The sequence below is a fragment of the Apteryx mantelli genome, chromosome 8 (assembly GCF_036417845.1).
Source record: "Apteryx mantelli isolate bAptMan1 chromosome 8, bAptMan1.hap1, whole genome shotgun sequence".
In the NCBI taxonomy this organism is placed as follows: Eukaryota; Metazoa; Chordata; class Aves; order Apterygiformes; family Apterygidae; genus Apteryx; species Apteryx mantelli.
The window spans coordinates 36933151-36954088 of NC_089985.1; the positions used below are offsets into that span (position 1 = coordinate 36933151).

The 20938-nt window shown below is 44.5% G+C and overlaps 1 protein-coding gene across 1 annotated transcript in view; it reads right to left on the reverse strand.

Annotated features, from left to right (window-relative positions):
- The window catches only part of GLIS1 (GLIS family zinc finger 1), a 201878-nt gene extending 182763 nt beyond the window's left edge, over positions 1-19115 (reverse strand). The window contains exon 1 of the mRNA XM_067300496.1: positions 18734-19115. Within this exon, the coding sequence (XP_067156597.1) occupies positions 18734-19088 (355 nt within the window). The 5' untranslated portion in view covers positions 19089-19115. The remainder of the gene's footprint in view (positions 1-18733) is intronic.
- Positions 19116-20938: the final 1823 nt, after the last annotated feature.

Below are 20938 nucleotides of genomic sequence, written 5' to 3' on the forward strand. Positions count from 1 at the left end.
CACTGCCTCTGGGTTAAAACTGATATCCCGAACCACACAATGAAAACCAGGTCCCTTCACCATGCAACTCTGCTGTAAAAATCCCTCATAACTCAGAAGAGCTGTTAGGTTCAGTTATTAAAAGAGAGAGATTAAAAAAAAAAAAAAAAAAAAGCATCTTGTTTTGTGTGCTGCATGGAGGCATGGTTGCTCTAAACACCATCAAAGCCAAACAGCACGCACAGGATCCGTGCAGGCTCCTCTCAGCCCCTATGTTCCTGGGGTGGTGGGCATCATTTTGGCACAGGAAGCTGTAACGACTGTTTGGAGTACCCTTGCCCCCTTCTCTGATTATTCAGGTAAACAAATAATATGAGGTGCTTCACAGTGCAGCCTCCCCAACACGTTATGTATTAAAACGAAGATCAAATCTGATGTTCTAAAAGAGTTTCTCGCCCCAATTTGTCTTTCTTGGGTCATCTGGGAATTTTTAAGGAAATTCCCTGCTTTTCCAGAGTTGCCAGTGCTTTCAACCCTTCCCGCTCTCTATTGCACATGGCAGTTTGTGGCTTTTGGTATTTTCCACTAACAATCTCAGTTCGTTACAGGCTGTTGGGGAGTGCTTTGTGGCTTGTGGTGTGTGGGTGGTGTGCAACGGGTGCTCCCTGGACTGAGTGTCAACTGCATGGGTGCTTGTGATAGCAGCAAACTGGACTCGAGGTTCCATACTGGCCCCCGCAATCCCCTGCTTCTACCAATTCAGTGGGTGTCCCTACCCAACCTTCTGCTTGGCAGGAGCAGGGAAGCAAAGGGCCAGACTTCGCACTGGGGTTCCTGTCCATCTCCCCACACCTTTACTGTGCAGCATGCTGCCCACTGTGTCCTGGAGCTGACCCATTTGCGAGACAGCTCCCCTGATTTAGTTCTGACTGAAGTAATGTTTTTTTAAACACTCTGTAGTCCCTCTGACTTCTGTAGGAAGTGGGAAATGGTGAACAGCTCTGATGGCTGTTTAAGAACGAAGAGAAATCAGGCTGATAGTGGCTGTAGAGTTCTTAAGAAAGAGTTTTCCTCTCTTGTACTGTGAGCTCTGAGGAACAAGCAGTTCCCAACTCAAGAAAATAAAGAACTGCGTCTTCCCTCACTCTCATCACTACCACCCCTATCACATGCACACACTTTCTTCCTGCAGGTCCCACTTCACCTTTCTGTGGACAGGCCTGTACTCACATACAAAATATGCAGCCCCCATTGGTTCTGAGCTTCTCCTGTTCCTCCTGCTTTTTCCCAATGTTCCCTCCTTTCCATGCCCCACCCCATCTTCACCTTTTCCCAACTCTTCAGCCACCAACTCTCGTCTGTCTAGAGTATGCAGAAAGACACAGACGCTCCAGGTGTCCTGACCCTCTCATCACTCACCTCGCAGAAGAAAGGGGTCCAGCACATTGCCTCTCCCTGCCCAACTCTGCAGTTAGCACAGCTACTGCTACAAGGAACAGCTCAAGTTAACACTGAACAACTTTATGCAAGTTTCCATACAGAGCATTTTAGATTTTACTCCTTTTTCAAATGCTCACCTTTGCAAGACACTTTTGCTCTACAATCTGAGTAACTCACTGGTTCCTCTGCCTCTGGATTTGGAATTATGGGATAATACTATCCATCATGAACTGGTAAGCTCCTGTATAGTTACCAGACTCCTACATTCACTTACGCAGGTCTCTATCAACTGTATCTTGTTAAATACTCTATTGGAGTACATGACCTTGCTGTAGGAATATTAGCTGTCCTGGAACTTCTGCCAGCACTAAAGCCACCCAAAGGATGCCAGCATGCTTTATGACACCTCCCTGTTCTTACCTGCACAGGAAAGCAAGCAGACCTCTCGGCTTCTGCTGTCCTCACAGCACCACTGACTGTGTCTGGGACATGTACCTTCTTATGGAGTTCTTCCAGGTCACACCTTCATGGTACCAGTCCAGTCAGCTCCAGTGCAGTTCAGCCAAAGCTGTGACTGGGGGTTGTGGGGGTGGGAGAAAGAGTCCATGGGATGAAAACACAGGAGGAGGAAGATCACAGCAGATATAAGCAAAGGAGTAGAAGTCAAGTGAACAAGTCTCACATTCAGCCAGTGGTGCTGATATGGCTGGCATCTCATGCCGAGCCATAAAAGCATTCCAGCACCACAAAATTTGAGCAATATTCCTGAGAATCACTACTGAATTTACCTGAAAATGATCACAATAGACTTACAGTACCACTGCTGTGAGTTTTTCCAAGGAAAGGGCTGATAAGGGGGATTCCTGTCAGGGCAGAAGTGTCCTCACTCTCACATCAGTCAGAAGGCAGCACAGCCAGACCTATAGGCCCATATTAAAACTGGATTCTGCACAGTACCACAAGACTAAGAGAGCACCCAGCAGGGTGATCATCATCAGAGCCCTCAGTAGGGTGACCATCACAGCATTCTGATTCTGCCCTGCACAAGTCTGAGCTTAGAGAACTAAGTGGCTGGGCAGTGACTCAGAGCTCTAGGGCATCTCACAGGACACGGTGGAAGTACACAAAATATATTCTTTTATATGTTAAGTGAGAGGACACTTCATACACTCAGTGCCAGACAAAGAATCGGTGTATGGTCCACAGTTCCAGAGCGCTTACTCCCAGGCTACACCTTACCTGGCTGAACACCAGGACCCTTTGCTGGCAGAGGAATAAATCACTTCCAAAAACTTGCACTAATTGCAGCTACTCTCAGGTCCCTTGTAAATATCATGCTCCACTTTCCAGCTCTTGCATTACCTTTTCTTTCGATAATAAAATTTTAAAAAGAAAGCTAGTTTTCTGGGTCAGAAGACTCTACTCATCAGAACTGTATGATAGAAAAGTCATAATATTCCTAATTTCCTGAGATCCTTTATCTTGCACATCTCAGACTGACTCCAATGGCATTACCTGGCAAGAAGCCAAAGGAGCTCTACTACTAAACCAGCATGATAAGATCAGCATTGCGGGTGGGAAACGCAACAGAAATCTCCCACTTTTCCCTGTATTTTCAGCCAAACAAACAAACACGTCATTTTTATTCCCCCTCAACAAAGTCCCAGTATCCAAATCTTGGCTCCATCCTCCCCCTAAATTAATAAAAGGGCAGTGTATTTTTTCTGAGTAGCTCTCCCACCCCACAGCTTGTCTAGGAAGCCTCAACTCCTTGGTGGAGTAGTAGATTATCATATGGTATCATTTTCTAGGCAGCCATCTGCATCATGTGCTGGAACTCACTATGGGAAGCATTCAAAATTAATACTATTTCACCACTCGCAGAAGATGCCATAAAAGGAGACCCATAGAAAGCATGAACTATGTAACATTCAATGCCAGAGACTAAGCGCCAGATCCACAGAGGTATTTAGGCACTGAATTTCCACTGACGTCAATGGGAGTTAGGTGCCTAAATACTCCTCTGGATCAGGCCTTTAGTAGCGCAAACTTCAAGGCTTCACTTTTCAGTGGTTCTGCAGTTCCTGCAAACTCTTCAGTACCTCTGAGGAGCAAGTCCTTCAAAGGAACACCTAGGAAAATCATCACACAATTGTCTTGCCTGAAAACAATGACCCAGTTCTCAAAGCAGATGGACTGGGCCACATGAGTGTATGAAAACAACTTTTTATGACACTGTTGAGGTGTTACTGCTTCACTTCCTAGGAGTCCTTAAGCTGCTTGAGTCTAAGGCAGAATCCTGTCACTACCGCAAGGCTTATTGACTGAAAATATGGTGGGAAGCATCTGAGAGCTGCTCCGTTGTGGAAGAGCACCTCATAGGCATTAGCTCCTCACTAAAACTCACCGATTGTTTTCAATTAATGTAGGCATCACTGAATTTTATTGGCTTTTAAAATAAATAAAAGAAATCTGACCACAATGATACAAGCAAAAAACCTAATAAAATCCTGTAACTGATAATCTATAAAGAACCTATAACCAAACTGAACATCCTCTGATTGGGCACCAAAGAGCAATCACTTGCCCCATCCAGAAATATAAATCAAAGATACCACCCAAAGGAAGGGAGAAGAAAAAAAAAAAAAGTCCTTGTGATGACAGTTCGGATTGAAATTAATTTGCCCACTTGCAGAAATTCTGAAAGTGTTTGCTCTTGATTTCTCATCCCCACCACATGCCAGCTGCTTTCTTCCAAAGCACACACTCACACTGTTGCAGGTTGTTGGAGCAAGACAGCCAACATTGCAGAGACACATCCCACAGTGGAACGGCAAGTGACGGGCACAGCGGCCACACCACAGGGTGCATGGAGCCCTAAGTACACATACAGAAACAGACTTGTGTCTGGCCTGGGGACTGACAGACTGGGAAGGTGTCACAAATATAAATCTCTGACCAGCAAGCCAAAGAGCTCAACCAAATTTTGGTCACATGTGTATCTGACAGTTTCCCTTGGCTGCCTCGATCAACTGTGGCCCAAAGTTGTAAAACCTGCCCACAGCTGCACTACTCACCCCCAACCTGATGTTTCACACTGTGACTTTATGCAGGCTTGTTTGGGTCTAACAAGGTCCTTATTTTTCTACAATGCAGGAAATAAGGAAACCAGCCATCAATTATTAGAAGTTCAGCAGATCTGAGCCGCATGGCTGTAAAACAGATTTTTCTTTAATGAAACTGAACTGGCATTTGCCAGAAATAACAAGTGCCCAAGACCAAAATGTAAATCAAAACTAAAGGAGAGTTTTCAAAACTTTGAATCATTGGTAGCAACAGACAAGCTCAGAAGGAGGTTGGTATGATTTTGGAATGTCTTAAAAATGTGTGACTAATATGACTTCTAAAGACATTATTTGTGAGTTAGTATTTCAGTCTCCCCACAAAAAGAAAACATCATGACCAGAGAGGGCCACAATGTTTGCTGTAATAACTGTGTTAGTATGTCACCATTGCTATGCTAGGAAGGAGGCTAAGAGCCTTTGTTTTCATTTCAGAAAGCAAAGAAAGGGAAGACATTAATGCTGAAAATCATCAGCACTTGGTAAGAGAGAGGAGAACACAGCTGTTACCATTTCTCTAGGTGTCTAGGTTTTAAACTCAGCAATTGGTTTTAGTTGGTCTCTGCCCAGGCTCTGGTAGACAGATGGTTCCACCATAACATTTCTGAATAGAGGCTAGTCTAGTCAAGGAGGAGCAGCGGTGTTTGCTGAAGAGAGAGACATAACAAGAGGAAAAAAAGGAGCAGGTTTGGAGGAAACATCAGTTGCTAGTAATTGCCTCACCATAATTTCTGTCAAAATTATGTGATTCTGGGGCTGTAATGCTCATCCTTCCCCAGCCTGTCCCCTACTCTGTCATGAAACCTAGGATTAGGCCCTGAATTTGGCCTCAGTATGGATGCTGAGGGATTGCAATGGAGAGGGCACACAAAGGAAGAGCAGTCTGGCAGCAGGAGGTGACCTGGGACCAGATCTTTTACAGATTGAAAATGGAAGCCATCAGGATGATCCAGCTTGTTTGCCCAGAGATTCTGTCATGGAATATAATTGTCCATGGTTGAAGTAGACTTTTTTTAAAAGAAAAACATCCAATCTAGATTCAGCAACTCCAAGTACCAGAAGATTTAAAACATCCTTTGATAAGTTATGCTAGGGTTAATTATCCTTGCAGTCAAAACCACGGGTCTTCCTTCTTGTTTGATCTTTGTTGACTTCAGTTCTGAGCTACTAGAACTTGTTCTGCATTTAGCTGCAATGAGAAGAGCCCTCAAGTACCAGGTATTTTTTTGTTCTAGTGCATCTCCTGAACAGACCAGATTGCCTCTTACCTTCCATAAATATTAGTACCATCAGTACCATGTCTGGGTTAGTATCTTCTAGTTCTTCTCTGAATCCTGTGATTTTTTCAAAACCATTTAGGAAAGTTTGAACATTAAACGTATCTTCCAGCAACCAGAAAGATGCTACAAAGAGACACCATCACTTCCCTATTTTTGTTAATAATTTTAGTAATTACATTCCCCTTACCCTTTAGAAATATATTTTCTCTTACCAATTGAAGATCCCAGTCCTTTTCAGTGTCATTGTTTTCAGGACATACAGCCTCCCATTTGTGAAAACAGTTTATATTCTCCACTCCAAGGTATAGTCTTATATGTTTGACCGTATAAAAACATTCTTTGTCCAATTGCTGATCTTTGCTTAAGAAATCCATGTCACATGGTAATTACTTCCTAATTGTTATTTATTATTCCACTAATCTGAAGCAACAAACAGTGGCAGTGATTTTCTATTTTCTGTCAGGATTTCAGTAGAAATATTAGATAACACTGGGAACAAAATTTAACCTTTCAGAGTTGTGTACAAAATACTATCACTGATAGATAACTCTTTGGTGTGTTTCTCAATTTCTATAGATAAACCAATTTTTAATCCATTCACAGGATGCCATAGTGTTTTCTATACCACTATTTTTCTTTCATCAGCATTACATATAATGATTAAAAACATCTCACAGAAGCTTAAATCTAATCTACCAACACATTTACCTCTGCCAACCTCACTCGCAGGCTTGTTACAAAACAAGAGCAAGCTTGAGGAGACTGACTCTTTTAAGAAACAGAACAGCTTCCTTCAGCTGCTTTGTTAATGCAAAATTCTGCCACAATTCACCTCTGTTCAAAATAGTCTAAATTCCACCTGGACCACAGGGATGTTAGATATGACCAACAACCAACAGCTAGTAGTGCTAGAGGACTTCAGAATGGCCAGTTAATTTTTATATTTGGAAAACAGGATGCACCAAGAATGAATAATAACAATTCAATCTGAGCCTAATTCAATATCAATAAGGCTATTTCCTTCTCCAGAACAATGGTTGGCATTTTCTATCCCCAACAGGCAATCGTGTGTTAGCAATGGCATGTCCCCAAAATGCCACAGAACATTTCACAACTGCTTTGCACATAAAAATCAATCATTTTCTATGCCCAGCTGTCCCACCACCAGCTCTCCCAACTGCTGCTCTTAGAGTCCTTCACTCAGTCTGGTTTTCATTGTATGCCTTCTCAGTGTTTTCTTGACAAACAGATGAGTGGCCAGAAACACTAACGCTAGACATGGGGGGATTTGAACTTTGTTCAGTAAGTCAGGGAGAATAGAAGGCTGGAGTATTAAAGAATTTATAGGACCTCTTGTAACTCTCGATAGTACCTAAGCAGTTGAGTACGAGAATGAAAGACATCGCTGAAAAGACAGTAGGGCCCCAAGAGTTACATCCCAAAGTAAAATTTCCATCCAGTCTGTCTTTAAAAGCTCCAGTGACAAACACCTCACAGTCTGCTTGGGCAACATATGCCAAAAGCTAAGTATCCTAGTAGCAAAAGTTTTTCCTAATGTCCAGCCCACATAATCCCCATGGAGGAATAAACCAATGTGGAAGAGATACAAGCAAGTGAATATTGTGTGCATTTTACAGAGTGCTTAGTACCAAAGAGGAAAACCTACAGCCACACTCACATTGAGAAAGGATGTCGTAAGAAGTTTTCTTCCATATCAGCAGAACAGGACTGGTTGGTGCCTCTGAAGGACGTGTGGACATCATGCATATGATCTACAACTCTGAACTGGTGATGTTGCTGATGAACTGGTGGATTCCATGCTTAAATGGCCTTTCTAATGTCTAGTTTATATTTTAAAATCCAGGTTGCTCATCAACTAGCAAATGCTGCAGTCAGGAGCCTTCACACTGGAGGCTGTATCCAACCTTTTACATTGTTTCCTTTAGTGGCAGTTAGCATCATAATTCACTTTTATCTGAATTCTAGTTGGTTATAAGATGAGGTTATTTTTCACCAAGTTTCCTCTCAAGCCTCTGAAACTGTCTCCGTGTCATTTCAGAGTGCCTGCTGGCTGCTCAAACATCTATCCCATGCATAAAACATCTTTATCACCTTTAACATTTAGTGTTCTTAATTTTCATGTCTGCCAGCAACTTCTCACCAGCTGATAAAAACACCACTGTTGGCCCTAACACTAACTCTTGGCAAGGAAAGTTCCCCAAAGCAGGTTAATCCCATTTTGAGAAACTTAACTGGATCCCATTGAAGCAGCAAGCCCCTGCAAATTCCCAGTGTTTTAACCCAAACTTCCTAAATAAACTATACTTGTAACCCATTGCTATCATGTATCTTTAGGCTTATATGAGAGTCCAAAAACATTGTTGATTAGTCATTCCAATGGTTTGCTCTCACTTTCCAGGTTTTGGTTTTCAACTCCAGTTTCCCTTTATACTTGTTTTCTATGACTAATTAGCAAAACATAGGCACATGTAAAAACATCTGTGGGAGTGGCAAACTGCTAAGCAAAGAAAGTGAATTTTGACAAAGCAATTTGAGTATTCATGCCAGTAATCTTTGCCTAAGAGCTTTCTGACAGCACACAGTAAGAGAGAGATCTTATACGAATAATGTTTCCAATAAAAGCTAGCCAATATCACCCTGACAGATTTTGAATATTTACACATTCAACAGTCCAAAAGCTTTTTACAGGAGTTGCCATATTTCCACATGTTCAGCCCACAATTCAAATAAGTTACATCCCTTTATAATTATTTAAAAATAAGACATCAGAAAATGCGCACAAAGTCAAAGATAGAGGCCAGGAGGCTAAGAGGGTATAAAGAATAAATTATTGAGACTCATGGGCAGGGAAAAAGCAAGTGGGCTCTAGGGGTAAACATCCCCTTACATTTCCTGCATACTCATTCAACTCAGAGAGCTGCTGAAGTGCAGGGGAATCTTTGTTTTGAAAAGAGAACCATTTGCACACACAGTATGTAGCTTATCCCCATGAAAATATGACAAGTCAGCAAACTTTATTGAATTGCTCGAGAATTCAAAGAAAAAGAATATAAGCCAATTTGTGGTCAGCTGGCAAGAGGAAAAATAAGAAGCAAAACTGCTCAGATTAAAAACTTGTGACATCTTTTTCTTTTGCCAAGTGAACTGAGTCCACACTTAGAAGACAAACTTCTATGCATTAGTCTGCTGTCTTTTTATTCACTCTTTGTTTTAAAATGGCGTTGCTTCAGATTTGCACCAGAGTTAGGGATAATGGAATCAGGCCAGCTCAGTTTTAGTTGAACATAAACCAGCTCTGATGACTTCAAGGAATCTGAACATTTCACCAATCAGATATCCAGAAAGGGGAACTTAGAGTTGCCTTTTCCTCTTGAAGTCCTGGGAGACAGTCTCAGCTGCACACAAAATCTGCTCTGCGAGAGCAATAAGACTCTCAGGAACCTTGCAGGAGCTTTCTGCATCTCAAGCCCAACAAGCGTGCAATCCACTGCGTAATGCCTGCCCCAGGAACAACAGCTATGAGAGACTTCTGTCTGCTGGGAGGCAGCGGCACCCCTAAGGTTGCTTCCTCCAGCAGACCAGGGGGAAGATTTTCCTCCCAACAGGAAATCATTGTTGGCCATTTCTAACATAGCCCCCTTAACAGAGCTCTTAATAGAGCCTTCTTTCCCTCACCCAAGCCTTTCAAGCACTGAAATAAATGGGAGAATTTGCTCCTCAGCAACTCTCTTGCAACTGGCAGGGTAAAGCAGATGCAAAGTAGTAAGAAGCACAACTGAAACGTTCAGTTAGAAACCTTACTCTCCTGAAGATAAACATAGGTGTTTTGCACTTTTCACCTCTCACGCTCAAGAAGACTTACCAGCAAGGGCAAGCACCATATGTTTCATGGGCAAAGAGAGAAATCTGGTCTGCACGCACACTGTGTGGAGGTGCCATAGTCATGGTTAAGCAAGTGCCCCTGGGCTGATACAGCTACGTGTTGCAGTGCAGCATCCTGAGATGTCACCAGGTCAGATCTCAAACAGAGCACAGCCATATTATCTGAACACTACCCCTGAACTAACACTGACTCTTGGCACAGAAAATTAAGTTGGGCCTGATGCTGTGCTGAAACAGCTGCACTGTATCTGGCTCCAGAGACGGCTTGTTTTTCTCCCCACCATACCCTGTTACACCGTTGGAGTACAAATGTACCGAAGAATAGAACAGACTTGCCCCAAAACAACGCAGGTCAGTGGCACAGTCCAGAAGAGAGTCAAAGTCCTTTAACCCTCTTCATCCAAAGCATCTATATATTTGCCCTTACCAGTTGCTGGCACAACCATTGCTTTATGGTCCCCTCTCTGCCTTCCCCAGTACTTTGCCTGCTTCATGGACAATGGCAGACCACACTGGCTTTAGATGCATGCAGGGTGTTGAATAGGAAGAAAAATTCAACACGAAGGTGCTGACCGTCCGACCTTGGCATCTGAGCCATGGGGCTGGTTTTGCTTGCATACTTTTCCTCTCTGGGAGCAGGTTTGAGACTTGTGTCTTCTCTTCTGTGCCTCAAAAGACCATGGATGGTATTTTCACAAGCATTCAGCTCTGGCCTCCTCCTGAAGCTAATGCTGTAATTCCCTGCAATTTCAGCAGGAGCAGCAGGGCAAAGCAGGGACTATGAAACCTCATACTATAATCCTCTCCGGAAAATACTGGGAAATAAAACAGAAATTTCCTCTTCTATCTATCTGTTTCACTTTAACTCTCCCTTCTCTGCCCAACACAGCTGAGGGCTGGGAGGGAGACAGACAGGATTTGCTAAAGAGGACTAAGTGGAGAGATCTGGTTTGGCATGAAATGAGGCCTTGTGAACCCAAACTGCTGCTTTGCGCGAGCGCCCTTCCTGTCCCATTTGGTTTTCTCTCTTGTGCGTCCACTGCTGTAGAGATGTTCCAGCAAAGAGCCCAACATACAGTCATCATAAGTAAGGGACTGATCACTTGCCCTCAGTGAAGGATTCAGGTTAAATCAAAGCCAGCTGCTTTACAGAGAGGCAGGCGGGTAAAAAGAAGTTAAAAACAAAATAATAATAATAAAAAATGCAAGCCATCTAGAACCTATATACATAGGAAATCTACTCTGTTTTTTCAGATAAATAACTCTAAGGTATTTAAACCTCATGCACATAAAGCAATTTTATAACTTCTTTAAAAAGTCATCCTCTTGTGTTGTTGTTCTGCCCTAATAACTCTGCAATGTGCTACTCATCTCTCCCAGTTAAATATCCTGTTTCACAAGCCCACTCCTAGATATCTGAAACTGCACAGCATTTCGATCTAGCTTTAGGCATCTGACATTCCAAAGAATTAATATTTAAACTTATTATAAAGGAATGGAGATTGCATTAAGCAAGTAGTATTTAGCAAAACATTCATATTAATAAACTGTTTATATATATATATATGAAAATATATAATACTCTATGCTCCAAAATTGACACATATATCTGTATTTTCCTTTTATTACAACCAAGAATTAGACAGGATTATAAAGTGGAAGCTATCAAATTTCATTTTTATGATATCCTTAGAATTATATTATCTTTCTCTGCCTGGGGGATTGTTGACTTCAGTATTTAAGCTACTTAACCACAGCCACTTGTGACAAAGCAATGAATCACAGCACTTATTTTAAATAATCCTAGACCCTCTATCTCTTTTGGGGAAGTTTCTTACATTAACATTGTCATACATAATCTTTCTCTTATATCCTATTATAATAGCTAAATGATTAAATAAATCTAGTCAGCTACAAAATATCACTTGTTTTTTCCTCTTATATTAGACTTTAACTTACACATCAGATACTCTCTCCCAAGCCAGCACGCGTAATTTATTTACAGCGTTGGAAGGCAGGCAAAATACATCATCTACTGTTATACAAACTTCTACTAGGTATTAAAATACCAGGCCCCCAGAGACACATTTCATATAGTTCAGCAATGTTCCAAAATAAACCAAATCGCCAACCCCTTAAGCGCTTAAAACAACAATGGAGATCTGTATTAAAAAGTTAGTTTTACAGTATTTGATGATGTCGCCTTAGTGTCATTTTTCCCCTCTGGCTAAAGATGCAAAAAACCCACATATATATTTGCTTTCCCTTCACTCTAAAAAGACTGACAACTCTATAGCATTCACAAACCCTTCTTCTTATCACACATGTAAAAGCAAGAACTAAGCGCAGTTTAAATGTTTTTCATTTGTTTAATCCTTAGAACAAACTTGATCAGGTACACTCAATTACAGTACTCCTTACCAATTCACTATGCAAAATAATCACATAAAGATTCAGACATAACGATAGAAAAGTCAGACATGATTACTACATTTAAATCACTACACTAGCTAAAAAAAGAGATATAACCCAAACACTTCTTGATGATTTGACTGAGTTCAACCTTGCAATTCCTATACGCACAAAGCTGTAAAATAATATAAAACAGAATTTGGATCTATTTCCTATTGCAGCTCTGGCAACATCTTTTCTGCCTTTCAAATAATCTCCTTCCTACAAATAATCTTAATGATTAACAACCATTTAATGTGCCCAAACAAATCACTGTATTAAAAAAAAAAAAAAAAATTCCTTGTTCCAGGTTACTAGTGAAGCATGGATCCTGAGAACAGAAAGCTTTAGGTTCCATCTGAGATTTCACATACTGGATGTCAGAAAAGTAACAGGAGGGGAAGGGAAAGGGGGAAATCTTTGCCTCTATTTTTCAAAACCTATGCGGAAGGGTAGTATTGCAATAGTCTGAACTGATACTCATCTGAAAAGAAAAAATGGCCGTTGCTTTTTTACATGCCCCATTTAAATGCAATAAACTGGCATGAGTGGTTTTAACTGGTCGTTCTGTCTATGTCATTGTAACGCTCCCTGCTTTCAGGAGAAGATAACAGCTGTGCCATATTCAGAAACACATACTTTTGCTATTGTTTGCACATTTGTACGGCAAGATTACACTGTTCCGCAGTTAGCAAGCGCTGCCCTTGCTTTGGAACCTAGTATTCTTTGAGTTGCATCAGTGTGCTGGGAAACGACGTTTGGTGGCCGAGAAAAAAGCAAACAAAAACAGCAGTCTATTAAAAGCTGTTCTCATGCGCTGTGAAATGATTACTAGATTGCACGCCTTGTTCAAGCCTGTTGACATATCATGATAGAAACCTGGAGTACAAAATGGAGCAGTTTGCATCCATATTCCTTCTGCAATTATCCTGCCATCGACATCTTCAACAATTCTAAAATCACTAAACAGCAGAGGTCCGTATTTCTAGAATAATGGTAATCACTGTACTGAACGCATAAATTATATTCACAGTACTCCAAATTTCCCTTCTTACATAGTCTATATGTTATTCCACTTCCTAGCTTACAGATGGATTTAATACAAGCTTGTTATTTGTTCTACATGCTTTTCCCTGTACACAGGATAAAGAAGTTCTGTAATATTAGGATTGAAATACTGACCCAGGTAAGTTAGTTGCAAGACTCCCATTGATTTTAACCATTTAGAGTAAAATTTTGTCCCTACTATTCAACATACCGAGCATCTTTGCTCACTGACAGTAAAACAAAAAACTTTGCTGTAATAATGGAGTACTAATCTCCCAGAACACAATCGCTTGCATTTAGCCGTTTTACTAAACTGAATCACCCAGCACTTCCAGAATATAACCTCACAGCTACTAAAAATCCTTCAGCATATGCTTTAATGGTTTATGTGTTTACAGGGTTGAACTCTAACACAGGAACAAGCATTTAGAGCTATCTGAGTAGACAATTTAGAAAATGTTGAATCCTAAGTATTTGTAGTCAATAAGACTACTCACGGAAACACAGTAACCTGCAAGATTTAGGTTTTAAATTGTTGTTTTCTTGCTATAAAAGAAGAAGAGAAAATTTAATTTTCTTCTCATCCTATTTAAGAGAGTACATAATAATCCCTGTTTCCATTCCACATTAGTATAACATTTTAAGGCCAAAGCAAGTAATTTCTTATTTACTTCTATTCCTTCTAGCAAAACTCCAGAAGTTACAAAATCTCTCTCGTCATATTCATTTCCTGTAATCTGACATTATTTCCTATTCTATACAATTCTACACAATAATAAGGCAGATATAATACCTATTATCTTCCTCTTTCCAACAGCTCTTTTTTTTCCTGAAGCAGAATCTTTTGTGCTTTTACACTGCAGGTACTGAATGCCTTTATATAACAGATTGTTAGTTCTTCTGGTTTGTATTTACCAAATATTCTCTACTAGCAATCCATAAAAAAAGAAACAAAAAAATGATCAGATACAATTAAACCCCTTTTTCAAGGAAAGGCATGAAAGGGTCACCTTCAATTCAGTGACTCTGACTTTGCAACACAAATCACTAGAAGAACTTCTTTCAACAGAAAGTAACTGAAGGTTATTTTCCTGTTCAAAATGGGTAAGCATTTTCGCTAATTTAAGGGAGGGGATAGTCAGTTTACCCCAAAAGACTTCATGCACATATTCTCTGATCTGCAGTTTCCTCCCCTTTCTCCTTCCCTCTACAAAAAAAAAGGGAAAAAAAACCCTGCAGATCATTAAAAAAACCAAAAAACTAGATCGTGAAATAAAAAGGAGTTATATAACTATCAATTCAGCTAAACCTTCAAATTCCTGTTTGTAGAGAAGAGTTCAAATGCATAACACTGTTAAGCAACAAACAAGTTTGTAAGAGAAGTACAGCGAAAAGAAAAAAATGCATTGCTACAGCTCTATATAAAAATTGAGGAAGTTTAGAGATAACCATACAAGCAACCTCATTCCCTGTCACCTTATCAGCACAGATGGCACTCAAGCACTAGGCAGTCCCATTTGCTTCAGTGGGATAACTCTGGTAAATACGGACAAGGTATATGAAAGAAAATGGCAGGATCAGGCCCTAGATCAGTCAATATATCTAATAAGTCATACAACAAAAACGCATGCTTTTGCTTTAGTTCCCAGTACCGTAAGCTGTTATTTATGCAAGCACTGTCATTCTGACCAAAGAAATAGTCACACAGGGTTGAAACTAAAGATTTAACCCTCCTTCTCAATAGCAAAAGAAAATTAATACATTTCTACTACTTAATAGCTCTATGTTTGCCAAAGGCTGCTGTAATTAAAAAAAGAAAATAAATACTTTCTCCTTGTCTGAATAATAACTACCCTCAACAAGGAAACTGCAACCCGAACAGCTTATTGTTTTGCCCACTGTAGGTTAATATCTGAAGTGGTTACTGCTAGGTCTGGGCCATTTGGATGATTTCCCAGTGGCACAACTAACAGGATAAATCTCGTCATTTCTACTGAGTCATGAATTAGATACACTGAACGAATCTGGAAAAGAATGAAAATGAGAAGCGTTTCCCGGTAACGACCATAATCAATGTCATTTAAAAAAAAAAAAAAAAGCAAGAGAGATTTGACATGTTTATAGATTACTCTTTTGTCACAACTAGAGCTTTCTTTCCCAAGACACAAAAGTTTCTTTACTGCTGACAATATTTATTTTGTCCTGTGTTGCTTTCAAAATGATATAGCCTAGCATAAAATTCAATGAAACAAGACAAAAAAAAAACCAAAACACAGAATCCCAGGAAAACATTGTAAAGTACACCTCATACCTTTTGGTACAATTATTCTGTGCCCGCTGGACCACTAATGTCTCTAAGAAGTATTGTTTGGGTGCAAATACTCTGCCTTGTGACACACAGGGAAATCAATGATCAACAGGAGCGTGGTGAGTAGCACAGCCAATCATGCCAGAAGGGGGAGGCTAGGTAAAAATGGGGTGTTTAAAATAAACAACTCCCAAACAGAACAACATATGAAGCACTATTCCAAAATACTGGTATTTTTGGTAAACAAACAACAGCCCTGTCCTGCAAACTTTACATCCAAACGATCTGATTCCCAGAAGTAACCTTCACCACTACCCCTCAAGTTTTTGTTTGACTGTTCGTGTAAAAAGACTTGCTCAGGCATGGAAGCATTTTGCAGGATCACGGCTTAAACACCGTGAAGCAGCAGAGTAACACCGCAGAGACATTACAACAGCAGGATGCTTCCCCCCCCCCCATTGTGATTACTTCAAAGCTGCCCTTATTATTAATAGGGTAGTGTATCATTTTGATTCATTCTTCTTTGAAAAAAAGTCCAAAAATAATTTAAGACATGTTTAGAAAGAAATATTTTTTTACAGGCACTATAAAAATTGGTTTTGTTCCTGTTGAAGAGGGTCTTTTCCCCTCCCTACTTGCAGCTTTCAACCGTGGATAAACCAAAACCAGGAGGCACATTCTGTAATCTAACCCAGATTGCAGAGGGAATCACTGGGTACATGGTACTCTGCGGCAGGAGACCAGGAGACGCACTGTGTGATGATCTGAAATCAAGCTGTCATCGGTTTCCTTCTTGAAACCTTTTACTGGGTAAGTCTGAGTACTTCCCTCATTCCCACTTCTTAGCCATTTCTTGTTATATCACATCCCCATCCAGCTGGCTGTCCTTGGCCCCTTCCTTATCTCCCTGGCAGGGCCACTGCTTTTGGGAGATGGGCTAGCCACTCCTTGAAAGCAGATCACTGGCTATCCCATCCACAGCACAGCTCCCCTTTACCTACACCGTGCTCCAATTTTACAGTTAGATCACAAGGTGAGGAATTGAGAGACTTCTGTTGTTTCTGTGGAACGGACTGCGGCACACTTGACTCAAAAGCGTAGGGTGCTGGGCAGGGACCTGGCGGCTGCCAGCAATCAGTGGGACAACTCCAAAATGCCCGAGTGGATGTTCAGGCACTTTCTGACACAGTACAAGTGGGAAGGAGCAGCACAGCCCACACATTTGAAATCAGAATCTAGCTCAAAATTTTATTTTCCCTAACTTCTTCTGCAAATATCTTTGGAAAAAAAATTAGTGCTGCCGTCTTTGGAAAATCTGACATTATCCATCAAATCACCAGGCTCAGTATTTGAACCTAATCCTGCCCATGGATACCTTCTATTTACTCCCATGAGTCAAGTCACCCAAACGTTGAAGCAACCACAAGGTAACACCCTCGACAGAAATTGTATTAAACAAAAAACAGCAATAAAACTTAAAACACAAGCTTCTTCACCAGTGGCAAAAATGGGAAACCAGTCGGTCACACGAGACGAATTTGCACCCTTCTCCCAGTGCCCACCTACATCTGCCGTAAGAAGCCCCAACTGAGTAGAACTTATATTTTATTTCTTTTTTCCCCTCCCCACACCCCTGGCCCTCTGCAGCAGCAACAGGAGGAATATAAATGAAAGAGGAGTAAGTAGCTCAATGGGAAAAAAAGAAAGTGCTTCACCAGCCTGCTTGGGTAGAGCAACACATGGGTATGTTTTTAAGCTGGTTCGAACCCGAGTGAGTTAAGTGGCACAACGTAGCTCCCAGGGCCATGAAGGACTCGGACATCCCAAGAGTGCCAGCAGTAGCACAGCAGCACTGGAGCTTTTAGCTGTCCCATCACACTCCTTCGTGATTCCTCCTTCCTGCCTCCCACCCCAAAACAATATGATTCTGTGTAACAGAACTTTGTCAAAATAGGAACACTTTTTTTATTTATTTATTATTAATCAGGAGCAGAGAACTGCAGCAGTAACAAACAGAAAAATAAAAAAAGCTAATTTATAATCTGCTGCTCCACTCTGTATTGAGTGGTGATGAATAAACACATCCTACAGTTTGCAGGTCGGACCTAGCACAGATTGAGGTGTTCATTGACAAAACTTTATGGCAATGTGGGGTCCCATCACCCTAGGTAACAAGTTCACAAAAGAGAACGTTACTAGACTAAGAGCACACAGTCTACTTGATTTTTCAAAAGAATGGAAAGAAGGAAATACACTGAAAAACTCCTAGTGGGAACCGTCTTACCCCAGCAAGATAACAGCACATACATTTGTAAAATGGGAACTGGGAAAGGACTGAAAAAAAATAAAGGAATCAGCTATTAAACCTTACAGAAGACATTGCTTTAATATTAATAACCTACATGCATACGTCTGTGCAAGTGGCTTCATAGCGTAAAGGAATGCTTGAATTCCCTCTGAATCCATCCATTGATTGCTTGGAGGGATTACTTTAAAACTAAATTTTGATTAACAAGTTCTAGCTCGATTAACAAGTTCTAGCTCAAAAGGGTGACAGGTCTTAGTGGGCAACTCCTAGCCTAAATTCAATGCCACTTCTTCTAACAGTGGACAGACGAAAATCTGGCATTTGTTAACTAGCCGAATTTGACCTCATGCCATGCTTTTTGGGCACCAGGAATCCTGAGTCTGAGGATTCACAGCCTGAATCCAGCATTTGTAACACCTCCTTGAAATACAAACTATAAATCCAAGCAACCATGGTGAAACCGCTGAATAAGAACCAGGCATTTATTGTCGGTCAGGCATACGCACAAACAAACACCCCGTATGCGCACTCGCGCACGGCGGAGACCAACCCTGCGTGCAGAACCACCCTTAAAACAACCACCTCTGAGAGGCAACCAAACCGTGGGGCAGTCACTCCAGGGAATTAAAGAAGATGCTGGTCTCAGGATTTCTTTAAAAATACTGAGAAACGTTCTGCTGCCCATCTGCAAAAAACGGTCTGGTCTATCTTGCATGTGGAAGGTGCACAGAAAAAAAAAATTAAGCTCGGAGTATTAAATAAAGAATTTAGAGGATATCCTGAAGACCAGAAAGGGGGGGGGGGGAAGGAGATTGATACACATTTTTGTTCGGTTGGTGGATTTTTTTTTTTTGGGGGGGGTGCTGGTGTTCGGGTCGTGCGTTTTTAAACTCACCCTTCACGCTTTGATGCTTCTGCTGCTGGAAATACTCTTTGGAGCCTTTAGCGCATCGCAGCTCGGGCGCCCTGGGGAGAATCGGGATCCTCTCAAATATGCTCGGTCTTTTGGGCACGAAATCTAGCAGCGGCACCGACATCTCAGGGGGGCTCTGCTGAGGCTCCGCGGGGTCGCCGCCGTGGCTGACAGTTATCGTGAAGGACATCGGCGGGTTGAGAAGAGCTTTGGCGGTGCTGCCGGCGCAGGTCGCTCGCGGCGGCTCCTTCGGCGGGGCTCCCCGGCGCCTGTCGGGCACCTGGAGGCGAGGCGGCCCGGCGCTGCCCCTCCGCCACTCGGCCGCCTCACACTGCATGTCCGCGCCCCGCCGCGGGGAGGGCCCTCGCCTCGCCTCTCCGCGCCGCGCCGCACCGACCCGACCCGACCCGCCGCGCGCCGCCAACGGCCGCCCGCGCGGACCGACCCGCCGCCAACGGCCGCTAACGGCCGCCCGCGCGGACCGACCCGCCGCGCGCCGCTAACGGCCGTTAACGGCCGTTAACGGCCGCGGCGGGGGGGAGGTGGGGGCACCCCGCGGCGGCGGCGGCGGCGCGGGGTGTAAATCACCCCCCCACGCGCGCGCACACACACCGGGGGGTGGGGGGGGAGGGAGGGGGAACACGACACGGGGGTTTAAACCTCGGCGGCCGCCCGCCCCTGCGGGACGGGGAGGTGCGCGTCGCCTCGCCGCCCTCTCCAGGCAACGCCGCGGGGCGAGGGAGGGCGAGGCGGGCGCGGCGCAGCGCAGCGCACGGCCGCGTTTTGCGCCCCTCGGCCGAGGCGCCCGAGCGGCAGCCGCCCCGGCAACGGCAACGGCAGCGGCCGGCGCGTGTTTACCAGCCCCCGGCGCGCTGAGCCGCCGCCCGCGGCCGGCGTGACACCCGGGCGGGGGGAGCCCGGCGGCTGCGGGCAGCGCCTCGGCGCGGCGGTGACAGCCGCGCCGCCGCGCTCCTACCTGGGAGGGGCCGCCCGAGGGGACGCGCTGCCCGCCGCCGGCTCCCGCCGCCCCCGCGCCCCGTCCTGCCGCCGCCGCCGCGCCGGGCTCATGGGCTCAGCCGCGCTCCCCCGCCGCGGGGCCGGCGGCCTGAGTGAAGGCGGCGCGGGCCATTGCGGGCGCGCGGCGGCGGGGCCAGCCCTTCGCCCGGGCCAGTCGGGGCGGGCAGGGGGAGGGCTGTGCCGCCGGGGCCGCCCCTCGGGGCTTTGACAGCGGCGCGGCCGCCGGCGGGGGGGGGCCGCCCCCGGCCCGGCCCGGCCCGGCCGCCCCTCGCCCGCAGGCCTGGGGACAGACCCCCCCGCCGCCCCCTCGCCGCGGGCCTTGCCTTCCCCTGCGTCCACCGCTGCCGGGGCGGGGGCCGGCGCTTGCCCCCGGCAGGGCCCTCGGGGCAGCCAGGGGCCTGGCGACCAGGTCCCCCCACGCAGCCACCCCCGCAAAAAGCCTCCGCGCAGAAGCCACGGCATCGTGTCACGGCTGCGCATGAGAGCGCCTTGCCTGTGGCCTGGGAAGCGGGAGATGGGTCAGAGGTAGGTACCACCAAGCCGGGACTTCCCATCCCATCGCAGCTTGGTGCGCCCAGTGCTCCCCTGTACGGTGGCAGCGCGCCGTTCCCTTCCTGTCCCACAGGTGCCTGGAGCTGGCCCGTGCCGGCCGGGACACTTAAGCTAGCTCTCGGCGCGAGCAGCACAGAGCGGTGACATTTGCGCTGGCTCCTCGCGGGCCGGCTTGGGTCTGGAAGCAATCGAGCTGGGTTTATTAGCCTGGGCCTCGTTCCAAGCGAACGCCGGCTGAGCTGCGATGTGCAGCTTTGCACCAGCATGGTTTAGCAGCCTGCTCCGCGCTGGCTGGGGCACGTCTACACCCCGCTGCCCCACGCGCTGGAGACCTGCCTGGAGGCACAGGTGCAGCGTCAGCAGGGCTGTGACCCACCAGCACGGCTCGCGGACAGGAGTAGATCGGATTCACCCCTGGTTTACACAGGTATAAATCAGAAAGACATCTGGCTGGAAACCATTTCTATTCACATCAGACCTAAAGGACAGGCCTGAGAGATTTAGCACGAGGAGGAGGGACAGCTACTGAACTGGAGTCTCGCTATGCCTCTCCTGAGGAGTGTCCCACCGCCGGGGGACAGAGGAGACCTCCATCTTCTGGCAGCACAGCTGCTGCAG